At 41.5% G+C, this 16,734-nt stretch overlaps 1 protein-coding gene across 1 annotated transcript in view; it reads left to right on the forward strand.

Moving 5' to 3' along the window:
* Positions 1–10,511: 10,511 nt before the first annotated feature.
* Positions 10,512–16,734, forward strand: part of ropn1l (rhophilin associated tail protein 1-like) — a 74,712-nt gene continuing 68,489 nt past the window's right edge. The window contains exons 1-2 of the mRNA XM_068056230.1: positions 10,512–10,643; positions 14,517–14,652. Of these exons, the coding sequence (XP_067912331.1) occupies positions 14,522–14,652 (131 nt within the window). The 5' untranslated portion in view covers positions 10,512–10,643; positions 14,517–14,521. The remainder of the gene's footprint in view (positions 10,644–14,516; positions 14,653–16,734) is intronic.

The raw sequence follows: 16,734 nt of genomic DNA on the forward strand, positions 1-16,734 counted from the left end.
GATTATGTTCATGTTATGATTAAGGACATAAATAGCAGCAGGAGTAGGCCATTTGGCCCTTTCAGCCTGCTCTGCTATAAGAGTGTGGTGGATCTTCTAGCTCAACTCCACTTTCCTGTCTTATCCTTATATCCCTTTAGAATCCAAAAATCTGTTGATCTCTTGTTTCGAGTATACTAAGCAACTGAGCATCCACAGCTCTCTCAGGTAGAGAATTCCAAAGATTCACAACCCTCTGAGTGAAGAACTTTCTCCATCTTATTCCAAATGGCTGATTCCTTATCCTGAGACAAAACCCCCTACTTCTAGCTGCACTAGCCAACAACAACCCTATTAATCCACTTAATTTTAAATATTTCAATTAGATCACCTCTCATTCTCCGAAACTTTAGGGAATATAGGCCCAGCCTTCTCACTCTCTTTCTCCACCCCCCCCCCCCCCCCCCCCCCACCAAAATAGGACAATTCCCTCATCCCAGGAATCAGTCTAGTGAACCTTTGTGCACTCCCTCTAAGGCAAGTATATCCTTGGGTAAGGAGACCAAAATTCTACAGTGTGGTCTCACCAAGCCTCTTTATAATTGCAGTAATACTTTTAGCATTTATTAAAAAGGGATTGGAGTATAGCACTATTTGCTTTCCTAATTGCTTGCTGTACTTGCACATTAACTGTTATTCGTGGACAAGGATCCCCAAATCCCTCAATACCAATATTTCCTAGTCTCGCACCATTTAAAAGATATTCTGCTTTTCTACTTTTTCATACCAAAGTGGATAAATTCACACTCCTCCAAGTTATATTCCATCTGCCACATTCCTGCCGATTCATTTAACCTGCCTACATCCCTTTGCAGCTGTTTTGCATCCTCTCGCAGCTTACCTTCCTACCTAACTTTGTAATGTTAGCAAACTTGGATACTTTGCACTTGGTCCCCTAATATAAGCTATTGATACAGGTTGTGAATGACTGAGGCTCAAGCACCAGTCTTTGCAGTACCCCAATAGTTACAGCCTGCCAACCTGAAACTGACCCATTTATTATTTTCTATTTTCTGCCTGTTGGCCAATTCTCAATCCCTACTAATATAACTCCCAATATTCCATGAGCCCTAATTTTGTGTAACAACCTATTGTATGGCCCTTTATACATCAGCAGTGTCTCAGTTGGTAGCACTCTCACCTATGAGGAAGAAGATTATAGGTTCAAGTCCCACTGCAGGGCTTGAGCACAACAATCAAGGCCGACACTCCAGTGCAGTATTAAAGGAGTACTGCATTGTCGAAGGTGCCATCTTTTGGCTCTGTCGTTAGAGCAGGCAAGATCTCAGTTTATCAGGTGGATGTAAAAGATCTCATGGCACTATTTTGAAAAAGAGCAGGGGAGTTATCCAGTGTTCTGGCCAATATTTATCCCTCAATCAACAGCACAAAAGCAGATTATCTGGTTATTATCACAATGCTGTTTGTAGGAGCTTGCTGTGTGCAAATTGGCTGCCTTGTTTCCTACATTATACCACTTCAAATTAGTTCATTGGCTGGAAAGTGCCTTAGGACATCCTGTGGTCATGAAAGGCACTATATAAATTCAAGTTTTTTGTTTAATCAAATGCTTTGTGAGAATGCAAATAAACTAAATCCACAGGTTCCCCCTGATCTATGCTACTAGCTACAACCTCAAAAAGCTCAACAGATTTGGTCACACTATTTCTCTTTCGTAAAACTGTGTTGACTTTTCCCATTCACATTCTTGTTTTCTAAGTACCTTGTTAACATATACCTAATAATAGATTGTAGTATTTTCCTATGCCAAGCAAACTGGCATATATTTCCCTGTTTTCTCTCTCCCACCTTTCTTGAATAGCAGGTTTACATTTGCTACATTCCAATCATGAGGATTATTCTAAAATCTAGGGAATTCTGGAAGATCAAAACCAAGGCATCCACTATCCTCTAGCCACCTCTTTTAAAACCCAAGGATGTAGGCCATCAGGTCCAGAGTATTTGTTGGCTTTTAGTCCCATTAATTTATCTGCTATTTCTTTACTAATTATTTTCAGTTTCTCATTCAGTAGATTCTTAGTTTCCCACTATTCCCAGAATGTGTTTTGTCTTCTGCTATGAAGACAAATACAAAGTATTAGTTTATTATCTCTGCTATTTCCTTAATCCTTATAATTTATACTGCATCTGCTTTCAAGGGACCACATTTATTTTCACTAATCTCTATTTTTACATATCTATGGAAATGTTTACAAATTTTCTTTGTCTCTTGCTAGTTTACTCATTCTATTTTCTCTATCGATTTCTTTGTCATCCTAACTTCTAAAATCCTCCCAATCCTCATGCTTATTATTCCTTTTGGCAACATTATAAGCCTCTTCCTTTAAGACTATCTTTAACTTCTCATTAACCATGGTTGGACCACTTCTTTCCCATAGCGATTTTTATTCCTTAAGGCAGTGTATATTAATCGTACATCATGAATTTTCTTTAAATGATTGTAATTGCTTATCTAAATTTGTATCTTTCAATCTTGTTTCCCAATCTACCTTAGCCATTCATTCCTTATACCTATGCTTTTTGCTTTATTCAGATTTAAGGCTTTAGTTTCTTGCTTAACAAATCACTGTCAAACTCCAAGAAAATCATGATGAGGTACTAAAAAGGCTGGCTATGCTTAGGGTAGATGGTCCAGATGGCTTGCAATCCAGGTACAAAAGGAAGTGGGGGTGGAGATAGCAGAAGGGCTTGCCACAATCTTCTAATCTTCCCTGGATATGAGGGAGGTGCCAGAGAATTGGAGAGTGGCAAATGTGACACCCTTATTCAAGAAAGGGTGTAAGCACAGTTGTAGCAATTACAGGCCTGTTAGTGGTGGGTAAGGCTTTAGAAACAATCGGAATGTTTGGTAATGTATTTTTCACAGATTTTTATGAATAAAGTATATTTTGAAAATAAAATTTTAAAAAATCAGGGGAAAAAAATCAACAGACACTTAGCGAGGTTCAAGTTAATTAAGTAAAGCCAGCATGGATTTGTAAAAGGGAGATCATGCTTGACTAATCTAATTGAATTTTTTGATGATGTAACAGAAAAGGTTGATGAATGTGGTGAATGTTGTTTATATGGATTTTAAGAAAGCGTTTGATAAGATACCACATAAAAGGCTGGTTAACAAAGTTGAGGCTCTTGGAACAGGAGGGTCTGTCCATTGGATTAGAAAAAAATTGGCTTAAGGACAAAAAACAGCAAGTTGTAGTAAATGGTTGTTTTTCAGACTGGGAGATGGTAGACAGTGGCGTTCCCCAAGGGTCAATGCTGGGACCACTGCTTTTTTGGCTACATATAAATGACTTGGATCTTGGAATCCAGAGTAGACTTTCAAAAGTTGCTGATGACCCCAAACTTGGAGATGTGGCAGACAGTGAGGATGTGAACATACAAATTAGGAGTAGGACTAGGCCATTCAGCCCCTCAAGCCTGCTCTGCCATTTGATAAGATATGAACTGCCTGCAACAGGACATAGATAGGCTAGCAGAATAGGCAGCTAGGTGGCAAATGGAATTTAATACTGCTAAATGTGAGGTTATGCATTTTGGTAGAAGGAATAGGGAGGAGGAATATATACCTAATGGCACAGTTCTAAAGAATGTGCAGGAACAGAGGGACCTGGGGGTACATGTGCATCGATCTTTGAAGGTGGCAGGATAGTTAGTTCCTCAACATATTGATCTAGAAAACTGTCTTGAATGTACCATGAACTCATCCTCCACACTCTTACTACAAATCTGGTTTTCCCTGCCTATATGAAGATAATAGTCATGGTTACTGTATTATCTTTATTACATGCACCTCTAATTTCCTGATTTATATTCTGCCTGCCACTACAGCTTCTGTTAGGGGGCCTATAAACTGCTCCCACCAATGTTTTCTGATGATTATTTCCTAGCTCCACTCAAAATGATTCTACATCTTAATTATCTGAGCTCAGATCCTTTCTCTCTCCTGTCTTTATCCCATTCTTTATTATCTGGGCTACACCTCCTCTTCCATTTTGCCTGTCTCTTTTAGAAGTCAAGTATCCTGTAATATTTAGTTCCCAACCTTGGTCACTCTGGAACCACATCTCCGTAATGGCCATTAGATTCAACCCATTTATTTCTGAAATAATTCATCTATTTTATTGTGAATGCTTTGCACAATTAGATATAGTGTTAGAAGAGTGCTTTTTTTTTGTACAATATGTTTTTAAGGACTTCTTGTTGAATTATGAACACTGATTCATCTGGAAGCTTGAAAAGATGCTGAACTTTGTATCTTTTTTTGAAGAGGTCACCAGAAGGATTCCTGAACTTGGCTTGTAAGCAAACCCTTATTGGAAGGCACCTGTTTTCAGATAGAATACCAGCAGGGAGCTTCTTGTTTTGATTTGGGGAGATGCTTACAAAGAAGTGACAGGTGAAGATTTATAGCGCTTAGGAGGCTTGACTTCTAGAATGCTTTCGGTTTCACTTTGAATTGTTCCAAAAGAAAGTTGTTTTTTGCCTGCCAAGAAAACCCAGCTCCCCTTTCCTTTGGAAAGAAATCCTGCATATCCAGTGTGTCAGTCTCCTCTTTCCTCCTGTATTTGAAGCAACCTTTCATATCAAATGAGTGGGAACTGAAACACCTGTTGCCGCATTTCTGCTGTAAGGCCTATCTGAAACCTCTGTTGCTGCATTTCTGGGAAAGCCTACCCAAACTGATCTTCAACATCGCCTGGAAAGAAGTGTTCTAGAAAGATCCCAGTGACAGCCTTCTATACGGATTTGGGGCACCAAACTAAAACAAATGACATCTTTCCATATCTTCTCTCTCTTATTTAAGAATTAGCAAATATTTAACCCAAGTGTTTTTTGTCTTTTTTTTGTAATGGAGCTCTAAAATGCAAATCCCTTTATTTTTCCAGTTAACGTGTGTGTGTGGCTAAGATCAAAAGGGAACTTTAATATTGCAATCTGTGTTTATGCTTTACTTCATTACTGGTTAAGACTTGTTTTATAATCTGATAATTTTGTTGTTTATTAAAGAAACCTGGTTGGTGTGTTTTAGTCTGGGATAAAAATAGAGTCTATGATTGTATCGATAAGTGGGAAAAAAAACTAAACCTATGTTGACTCGTGAAAAAGTGGAACTAGAATAAACAGTGCACTCCTCCCACCTCGGTCGTAACAATACTGCCTTTAGTTTTACCATTTTTTAATATTTCTCCGATGTCCCCTTAGTTATTAATGCTCTATTAGCTTTGTTAAGCTTTCTGTCCCACTCTGATTTTTTTCTACCAAAATTGTTACTCTGCTTTACAGCCTTGACTTTTCTCTTTGCTACTTTTGACTTTATCTTTTCTTGAATTCTCCCACTCAATTCATAGATATTAATAACTCAATCATTAGTGAATCCTTTGTTTAAAGAATAATTTGAAAGATAGTTATCAGTTAGCATGTTATCTCACTGATCAGTTGTGACAGCAGATGCATGTTTTGTGAATATTGCACAAAAGTTGCATAGAATGTAAATTTCGGAAACAGACCTTTCAGCCCAACTTGTCCAGTGTTTATGCTCCACTGAGCCTCCTCCAACCCTATTTCATCTAACCCAATTAATATATCCTTCTATTCCTTTGTCACTTGTATGTTTATCTACTTTCCTCTGAAGTGCATCTATGCTATTCATCTCAACTACTCCTCGAGGTACCAAGTTCCACATTCTAACCAATCTTTGAAGTTTCTCCTGAATTTCTGATTGGATTTATCAGTGACTGTCATATTTATGGCCTTAAGATTTGGTCTACCACACAAGTGGAAACATCTTTGTTATCCCTACCCTATCAACCCCTTTCATAACCTTAAAGTCCTCTGTCAGGTCAACCCTCAGCCTTTTCATTTCTAGAGAAAAGAGCACTGACTTGTTTAAACTTTCCTGCTAGGTATAACCTCACAGTTCTGGCATCATTATAGTAAATACATTTTGTACCCTTTCCAGTGCCTTTATATCCTTTTTGTAATATGGAAACCAGCCTTGTGGATAGTACTCAGCCAAGGTTCTATACAAGTTTTAACTTTCTCTGTTTTTCAATTCTATGTCTAGAAATTAACCCCAGTGCTTTGTTCACTTTTTTTTTTAATGACTTTAATAGCCTTTATTACTGCTTTTAGTGATTTGTGTATCTACCCCTAGATGCCTTTGCTCCTTACCCCATTTGAACTCTTATATATGACCTCCTTCTTCGTTACGAATGCACCACCTCACACTTGACTATATTGAAATTTATTTAGGAACATAGGAACGGGAGTAGGCCATTCAGTCCACTGAGCCTGCTCCGCCATTCAATACGATCATGGCCGATCGTCCAATTCGATGCCTTTTTCCCACACTATCCCTATTTCCTTTCATGTCATTGGTATTTAGAAATCTGTCAATCTCTGCTTTAAACATACTCAATGACTGAGTTTCCACAGCCCTCTAGGGTAGAGAATTCCAAAGATTCACAACCGTCTGAGTAAAGAAATTTCTCCTCATCTCTGTCCTAAGTGGCTTTCCCCTTATTTTGAAATTGTGTCCCCTGCTTCTAGATTCCCCAACCAGGGGAAACATCTTAACCTGCAACTACCCTGTCTATCCCTTTGAGTATTTTGTAGGTCTCAATGAGATCACCTCTCATTCTTCGAACTCGAGAATACAGGCCCAGTTTTCCCCAATCTCTCTTCATAGGACAGTCCCACCATCCCGGGAACAAATCTGGTGAACCTTTATTGCACTCCCTCTTTGCAAGAATATCCTTCCTAAGGTAAGATGACCAAAACTGCACACAGTACTCCAGATGCAGTCTAACCAATGTTCTATACAATTGAAGCAAGACTTCACTACTCCTGTACTCAAATACTCTTGCGATGAAGGCAAACATATCATTAGCCTTCCTAATTGCTTGCTGCACCTGCATGTTAGCTTTCAGTGACTTATTGACAAGGACACCCAGGTCCCTTTGTACATCTACACTTTCTGATCTCTTACCATTTGAGAAATACTTTGCACATCTATTCCTCCTACCAAAGTGGATAACCTCACATTTTTCCACATGATATTGCATCTGCCATGTTCTTGCCCACTCACTAAGTCTGTCCAAATCACCTTGAAGCCGCTTTGCATCTTCCTCACAATACACATTCCCACCTAGTTTTGTGTCATCCACAAACTTGGAAATATTACATTTTGTCCCCACATCCAAATCATTGATATATATTGTGAACAGCTGGGGCCTGTTTATTCCTTTATGCCTTTTCAGAAACTGCAGAGTTGCCCCCCTTCCCCCCACGCTAAAAATACATATTTGCCCTGTCTGCTGCCTCCCCACTACACCACCAATACAGAGTTCACCCCTTCTCCACCCTCAACTACACTAAGTGCAGAGTTGACCCCTCCCCCACCCCCAACTATACAACAAATGCAGAGTGCCCTCCTTCCACACCTCAGTAGTGCCAGCTTTCCTTGGCTGGAAAAGTGAAGGCGCATGAGTGCTGCCTGTCACACTGAAGACCCTGAGCTGCTGGTAAGATCGTTGCAGGTTAGATTTTAATTAATGCAAACAGCTAATTTAAATATGTAAAGTCAGGTCCCATCACAGATCTTTCCCACCGGCGGAAAGATCGGGCCCGGAAATCCATGGTTCCATGGCGGGGCTGCTGCTGCTCCAATCTTCCGGCTCCACCACGGAGCCTGACATCGGGAGGGGAACAAAATCCAGCCCTATGTGTGCCTTCACTCTTTGAAGTTTGTGGCCTGGTTCTGGAGCTTGTGACAATGTAAAGGATTATCAGAGTTCAATTTATCCATTTGCTTAAGAAACTTTAATATTTTTCCCCAACTCTTCTCCTTCAGTCAATATCTGCCTTTTTCTCTTTTCTACACTAGCTCCAGTGCCTGTATATCATTGCTACAATACAGGGACCCCAGAACTGCCTGGCATTCTCTGCTGCCTGTATTCTAATACACATCAAGTCCCATTCACCTATCAACCCTGTGCTTGCTGACCTGCATTGGCTCGCAGCCTAGCAATGTCACAAATTAAAAATTTTCATTCTTGTTTACGTGGCCTCATCCCTCCATATTGCTGTAAACTCCACCCCTACAACACTCTGAAAATTCTGCGTTCTCCAGTTCTGTCCTCTTGTGCAACCTTTGACTGCCTTCATCCCACTGTTGCCAACCGTTCCTTCATTAGTCTGGGCCCTAAGCTCTGGAATTTCCTTCTCAAACATCTCTGCCTTTCCTTTTAATATGCTGTTTTGACCAATACTTTGGTCATCTGTCCTAATGTCTCCTTCTTTGGGTCAGTGTCAATTGTTTTGTCCAATAATGCTCCTGTGAAGCACCTTGGAATGTGTTACTATGCTACAGGTGCTGTATAAATGCAAGTTGTTATCCTAACCATCACCAACATTGTCACTCCATCATACCACTGCTGTTGAAACACATCCACATCTTTATCACAGCTAACAATTTCTCCAGTACTCACTGGTCTGTAAAAGCTTCTACAAATATATACAAAGGAAGAGAGTAGCTAAAGTAAGCGTTGGTCCTTTAGAAGATGAGACTGGGGAATTAATAATAAGAAACAAGGAAATAGCAGAGACTTTGAACAAGCATTTTGTATCTGTCTTCACAGTACAAGACACTAAAAACATCCCAAGGATAGCAGAAAATCAAGAGGAAAAAGGAAGGGAGGAACTTAAAACTATCACTAGGGGAAAACGTAGTAGGAAAACTAATGGGACTAAAGGCTGATAAGTTCCCTGGACCTGATGACCTGCATCCCAGGGTCTTAAAAGAAGTGGCTGCAGAGATAGTGGATGCATCGGTTGTATTCTTCCAAAATTCCCTAGATTCTGGAAAGGCCCAATGGATTGGAAAGCCGCAAGCATAACAGCTCTGTTCAAGAAAAGGGGTTGACGGAAAGCAGGAAACCATAGGCCAATTAGCCTAACATTTGTCATTGGGAAAATGCTAGAATCCATTATTAAGGAAGTAGTTATAGGACATTTAGAAAAGCATTATAAAGTCAGGCAGAGTCAACATGGTTTTATGAAAGGTAAATTGTGTTTGACAAATTTATTCAAGTTCTTTGAGGATGTAACAAGCAGCGTGGATAAAGGGGAACCAGTAGATGTAGTGTATTTGGATTTCCCAAAAGGCATTCGATAAGGTGCCACATAAGCGGTTATGACACAAGATAAGAGCTCGTCCTTTTGGGAGTAATATATTAGCATTGACAGAGGATTGGCTAATTAACAGGAAACAGAGTCGGGATAAATGGGCCACTGGGATCAGTGATGGGCCCTCAATTATTTATGACATATATTAATGACGTGGATGAAGGGATTGACTGTATTGTAGCCAAATTTGCTGACAATACAAATATAGGTAGGAAAGCAAGTTGTGAGGAGGACACAAAGAGCCAGCAAAGAGATATAGATAGGTTAAATAAGTGGGCAAAAATTTGGCTGATGGAGTAGATTGTGGGAAAATGTGAGGTTGTCCACTTTGCAGGAATAATAGAAAAGCAGAATATTATTTACATGGAAAGAGACGACAGAATGCTCTGGTACAGAGGGATCTGGGTGTCCTTGTACATTATTCATAAAAATGTTAGGATGCAGGTACAGCAAGTAATTAGGAAGAGAAATGGAATATTGGCATTTATTGCAAGGGGGATAGAGTATAAAAGTAGGGAAGTCTTTTTACAACTGTACAGGGCATTGGTGAGACTGCAGCTAGAGTACTGTGTACAGTTTTGGGCTCCTTACTTAAGGAAGGATATACTTGCTTTGGAGGTGTTACAGTGAAGGTTCACGAGGCGGATTCCTGGGATGAAGGGGTTGTCTTATGAGAAAAGATCGAGCAGGTTGGGCCTATACTCATTAGAATTTAGAAGAATGAGAGGTGATCTTATTGAAACACAAGATTCTGAGGGGGTTTGACAGGGTAGATGCTGAGAGGATGTTTCCCCTTGTGGGGGAATGTAGCGCTAGGGGGCACAGTTTCAAAATAAGGGGTCTCCCTATTAAGACGGAGATGAGGAGGAATTTCTTCTCTCAAGAGGGTCTTTAATCTTTGGAATTCTCTTCCCCAAAGAGCAGTGGAGGCTGGGTCATTGGATATATTCAAGGCTGAGTTAAACAGATTTTGATCTACAATAAAGTCAAGGGTTATGGAGGGCAGGCAGGAAAATGGACACAATCAGATCAGCCATGATCTTATTAAATGATAGAACAGGCTCAAGGGGTCGAATGGCCTATTCCTGTTTCTTATGTTCTTACGGAGTACTGTACTGAATTACACTACTGTACTATATTGAATTACACTGCCGAGTGCTAAACTCAGGTATTTCAAGTTTGGTCCCGCCCCACGTCAACCTACGTGACGTCAGATAATATCCGCGCGTGCAGCCCGGTAACCGAGCAACCAAGGCGGGCACAATAGTCGCCCCGGTAACCCGCGTCCTATGGCGGCGCTCCCCGGCCCCGCCCCGCCTCCAGACCGGAGCCAGGGGGGCCCGGAGGAATTGCTGTCAGAGCTGCGCAGCGCGTCGTGTGTCGGCACCAATCCGGTAACTGGCGTTCGCTGTTCACCCGGGGCATGAGGGACACAACGGGGAGCCGGGTGGGAGGCCCCTCATTGATAACGGCAGGCAACATTAATGGCACCGGGGCAGGGGTCATCAACGGCAGTCGCGAATGGTAGAAGGAGCCCATTCGGCCCATCATGTCTGTGCTGGCTGTAAAAGAATGATGCCGCCTACCAACTTTCTGGTTCTTGGGGCCCTTGCCCTGTAGGTTACCCCACTACCAGCATATATCTAAGTATTTCTAAATGCCATGAGAGTTTCTGTCTCTACCACCCTTTCAGACAGTGAGTTCCAGACCCATACCACCCTCTGGGTTAATAGTGATCATAGGGGGACATCAGGGATACAGTGTGGGACATTAGGGTTACAGTGGGCACTATCAGTGAAATAAGTGGTAATAGCAGGGATGGTAATGATATTTGGTGGGGAAAGGGGGGAATTAGTGCTACTCTTATAACAGGATATTTGTGAAATAATGTGTTAACTGGAATAACTGGGGCATTATTGAAATAATGGGGATTTATTGGTATGACAAGAGTAAAATAATGTGCTGTTGATGGTATGTTGGGATTAAGAGGAATTTGGATGTCCTTGTACAAAAAACACAAAGTTAACATGAAGGTACAACAAGCAATTAGGAAGGCAAATTATTTTTATTGCAAGGGGGTTGGTAAATCAGACTAAGGAAGTCTTGCTGTAATTATATAGGACTTGGGCGAGACCACCCCTGGAGTATTATGTATCCGAAGGAAAGATGTACTTGCCTTAGAGGGGGCACAATTAAGGTTCACTAGGTTGATTCCTGGGATGAGAGGGTTGTCCAATGAGGAGGGATTGAGTAGAATTGGGCCTATATTCTCTCAAGAAAAATGGCAGTAATTTTATTGAAACACATAAAATTCTTTTGGATGCTGCGAGGCTGTTTCCCCTGGCTGGAGAGTCTAGAACTAGGGGTCATAGTTTCAGGATAACGGGTTGGCCATTTAGGACTGAGATGAGGAGATATTTCTTCACTCAGAGTGTTGTGAATCTTTGGAATTTGCTACACCAGAAGGTTGTAGATGCTGAGTTGATGAGTATATTCAAGACTGAGAATGATAGATTTTTGGGCAGTAAGGGAATCAAAGGATATAGAGACAGGATGGGAAAGAGGAATTTATGTAGAAGTTCAACTATGATTTTATTGAATGGTGGAGCAGGCTCAAAGGGCTGAATGGTCTTCTCCTGTTCCTATTTCTTGTGTTCTTATTTTTAGAATGTGGTGTTACTCTCATAACGAGGGACATCAGTGAAATAACAGGGTGTTGCTGATATCAGAGGGATATCAGTGATATGATGTGCTGTTACTGATATAACATGCAATTGTGATATAATGTGATGTTACTGGTACAACAGGACTATTAGTAAAATAATGGGGAGTTACTGGTAAATCAGGGCATTGTGATATAACCCAGGATTGTTACTTATAAAACAGAGGAATTAGTGAAATTACATTATCACAATGACTATACGTCAAAATATTTCATTGGCTGAAGGCATTTGGGATGTCCTGAGGTTGTGGAAGAAACAAGATGTTACTGATAGAAGAGGGGCATTCATGAAGTAGTGGGTGTTACTGATTAAAATGGGCATTGGTGGTATAATGGCTGTTTGTGGTATAACGGGTATTAGTGATGCAGTGGGGTGATATTAGTATAATGAGGGCAATAGTCCCTTTCCTATCCTGAGTGGCTTGAAACAGGGCTGTGTTCTCGCATTACACTGTTTGGGATCTTCTCCCTGCTGCTCTCAATTGTGTTCAGGTCTTCAGAAGAAGGAATTTTCCTCCACACAAGATCAGGTGGCAGGTTGTTCAACCTTGCCCGTCTAAGAGCGAAGACCAAAGTACGGTAAGTCCTCATCAGGGAACTCCTCTTTGCTGACGATACTGCATTAACATCTCCCACTGAAGAGTGTCTGCAGAGACTCATTGACAGGATTGCGGCTGCCTGCAACGAATTTGGCCGAACCATCAGCCTCAAGAAAACAAACATCATGGGACAGGACGTCAGAAATGTTCTATCCATCAATATCGGCGACCACGCTCTGGAGGTAGTTCAAGCATTCACCTACCTAGGCTCAACTATCACCAGTAACCTGTCTCTTGATGCAGAAATCAACAAGCGCATGGGAAAGATGTCCACTGCTATGTCCAGACTGGCCAAGTGAGTGTGGGAAAATGGCGCACTGACACGGAACACAAAAGTCCGAGTGTATCAAACCTGTGTCCTCAGTACCTTGCTGTACGGCAGCGAGGCCTGGACGACGTATGTCAGCCAAGAGCGACATCTCAATTCATTCCATCTTCGCTGCCCCCGAAGAATCCTTGGCATCAGGTGGCAGGACCGTATCTCCAACACAGAAGTCCTCGAGGTGGCCAACATCCCCAGCATATACACCCTTCTGAGCCAGCGGCGCTTGAGATGGCTTGGCCATGTGAGCCGCATGGAAGATGGTAGGATCCCCGAGGACACATTGTACAGCGAGCTCGTCACTGGTATCAGACCCACCGGCCGTCCATGTCTCCACTTTAAAGATGTCTGCCAACGCGACATGAAGTCCTGTGACATTGATCACAAGTCGTGAGAGTCAGTTGCCAGTGATCGCCAGAGCTGGCGGGCAGCCATAAAGGCGGGGCTAAAGTGTGGCGAGTCGAAGAGACTTAGCAGTTGGCAGGAAAAAAGACAGAAGCTCAAGGAGAGAGCCAACTGTGTAACAGCCCCGACAACCAATTTTATCTGCAGCACCTGTGGAAGAGTCTGTCACTCTAGAATTGGCCTGAAGATAACTCCAGGCGCTGCTTCACAAACCACTGACCACCTCCAGGCACTCTCGAGACAAGGAGGCCAAAGAAGAAGTGATACATTGTGGTGTTAATGCTATAACAGACACAGTAGTGATATAATGGAGTGTTACAGTGATAACTGTAATATTAATGATATAACAGGGTGTTACTTGTATAATGGCATTATTGAAATAAAGGCCTGTTTATGGTAAAACAGGGGTATTAGTATAATTGGGGCAGTAATGCTGTAATGGGTGTTAATGATATAATGGGCCATTCGTGACATAATGGAGTATTATTGATATACCGGGGCATTGGTAAAGTAGCTGGGGCTTACTAGTGTAACAGGGCATGCAAAGTGTGCGGATTGTAAAGTCAAAACAACCTCTCACACTGATTTGGTGCACGATCTGCCATCTTGGACTGCACAGGTCCAATTAACGCCCCTCCTACTCACTCCCAGCTACGTTCAGCTGCACAAGGGCCCTTAAATAATGCTAATGACATCAGCACCTACATGCATGCATTCATACTGGCAAGCCGGCAAATGTTCGCACACACGGATGACATCCGCAATTGTTCTGCGCATGCCCTGCGTTGTCAGGAGTCACTTTTTGTTTATATTTACTACATAATATACCAACTTTAGGGCCATTGACAATTTTTTAATGCAAATATTTGATCATTCATTACTCAACTTTGTAATTAAAATCGACATACAGTCAACTACTTTATTCAGATTATCTGGTAATTCACCACTAAATTCCCACTTTGTTTTATTTATATTGTTTAATTCACATTATCAGCAAATTCAGTTTGCTCTATGATAAAACTGACTTTTGATTATCAGAACTGTACTGTACTATCCTCTACCTGAGGAATTGTAAATTTCTGCGTTCAGCTTTGAGATCTAAATGAGTCTTCTACTCACTGGTCAAGTTCTGTTTGGACATTAGGTGTGGTTCTGATTTGCGCTTCTACGATATATTCCTGTTTTACTCAACTTCTTTCATTTTAATTCTTCTTTACAGCAGCCATGCCTCTTCCAGATGTTCTGTTCTGTGCTCAGCAGATTGAAATCCCACCTGAGTTTCCAGACATTTTAAAGCAGTTTACAAAGGCTGCTATCCGGACCCAGCCACGTGATGTTCTTCAGTGGTCTGCTGCGTGAGTAAAGCTAATGGGTTCAAATTTGCAACTTTTTTTATTGAGAAACAAAGGTGAAGGGCTAAGATTGAAAAGAGTAAAATCAAAACAGAAAATGCTGTGGAAATATTCAGCAGGTCAGGCAGCAGATGTGGAGAGAGAAACAGAGTAACCGTTTCAGGCCAGTAACCTATTTATTAGTGCTAGAAAAAGTTAGACGAAACAGGTTTAAAGCAAGTACAGAGGCTGGGAAAGGAGGGGAAGAGAGGAAAAGAACAAAAGGGAATGTCTGTGATAGGGTGGAGGACTGGAGAGATTAAATGACAAAAGAGATGACGGTACAAGGCAAAAGGGGGGTGGTAATGGGACAAGTAAAGAAACAAAAGAAGTGTCTAGAGGAGGTGTGAATGGGAAAGTGCAGAATTATTACCAACAGATGCCATCCAAAAACTAAAAAAAAGGAGCATCGGTTATGATCTATGACCCTATCACAAACCTTTCTTTTTTATTCTATTCCTCCCCTCCTCCCTTTCCCTGCCTCTGCACTTGCCTTAAAACTTAACTTCACCTGTTCTGATGAAAGGTGATCGACCTGAAACGTTAACTCTCTTGCTCTCTCCACAGATGCTGTCTGACCTGCTGAGTATTTTTAGCATTTTGTGCTTTCATTTTGGATTTCCGGCATAATAAAATAAGCACAATCTTGTATGCGATTGTTGATCTGTTCCACTCTTCCCTATCTGACTGTAGCTCGAGCAGCTCCAGAAATGGATTCTCTTCCCAGCCTCACACTGTTACCTCCAGGAGTCTCCCAAGAATCTGATGTTGGCCCCCTTCTCTTCCACATCTACATGTTCTACCTAGGCAATATCATCCAGAGACATGGGCCAAAATCACTGTTGAACAGCTTTGTGGGAGTACCTACAGCCACACAGACTGCAGCAGATCAAGAAGGTGGCTCACCACCACCTTCTCAAGGGCAGTTAGGGATGGGCAATAAACGCTGACCTTGCCAGCGATGCTCACATCCCATGAATGAGCATTTTAAAAAAAAATTCCTGGTCTTCAACCCCTGGCACAAAATTTGTACCCTTTCTACCAATTTCATTGCCCTTCCTAGCCATTATCTTCGACTGTTCACGATTTTAGCATCCTATTTGACCATAAGCTGAGCTGAGCTTCTGCCCCCATATAAAGACCACCAACTTCACCGTCTGTCACAGGTTCCCACTCTCTTCCCCTGCCTCAGCATACCTGCTGCTGGATATCTCATCCACATCTTTATCACCTCCTAACCCAACTATTGGAGTCCTCTCCTGGCTGACCTGCCGTCTTTCACCTTTTACAAACTTCAACTCATCAACACTCCACTGCCCATATCCTATTCCACACTAGGTCCTCTGTTCTCACCCCTATCCTTCCTGACCTACAATGGCTTTAGAATCTCCTAAACTTTTCAATTTAAAATTCTCATCCTTATGTCCTTATGTATAAATCACTTAAATGGCCTTACTCCTCTAAACACTTCCGGCCCTACAATTCCCCCAAACTCTCCATTCATCTGACTCTGGCCTCTCATTTATCCTCCCTCCCTTAATCACTTTATTGATGGCCATGCCTTCAGCTGTCGAGACCCCATACTCTGGAATTCTGTCCCTGAACTTCGATTCTCCACTTCTCTCTCCTCCTTTAAGGCCCTCCTTACAACCCACCTCTCAGCACTCCTAATATCGTCTGCTTTGGCTCAGAGTCTGTTTTTATCTGATCAGGCATCTGTAAAGCACGTTGTGTTAAAGGCATTTTAAAAAATGCAAGTTATTATTGTTAAGTTGTTCAATGTGGCATTAACTGAGTCATTAGTTAACCCTCAAATGAATAGTCTACTGCTATAGTCTGCACATTTGTATAATTTTAGTAAATTCTGTAGATTGAGAAACTGTTTTACCATTGACTGCTAATCACACTAACGGAGGCATATTCCTTTAAAATATGCAGCTCCTTCTCGTCGTTTTCCTGTGCCATTCAGTTCTTAAATTCTGTAACTATTCACATGTACATGTATATTAGAATGAAAAATCATACTTAAATGTACTCAGATTATTA

This window comes from Heterodontus francisci, chromosome 2, assembly GCF_036365525.1.
Source record: "Heterodontus francisci isolate sHetFra1 chromosome 2, sHetFra1.hap1, whole genome shotgun sequence".
In the NCBI taxonomy this organism is placed as follows: domain Eukaryota; kingdom Metazoa; phylum Chordata; class Chondrichthyes; order Heterodontiformes; family Heterodontidae; genus Heterodontus; species Heterodontus francisci.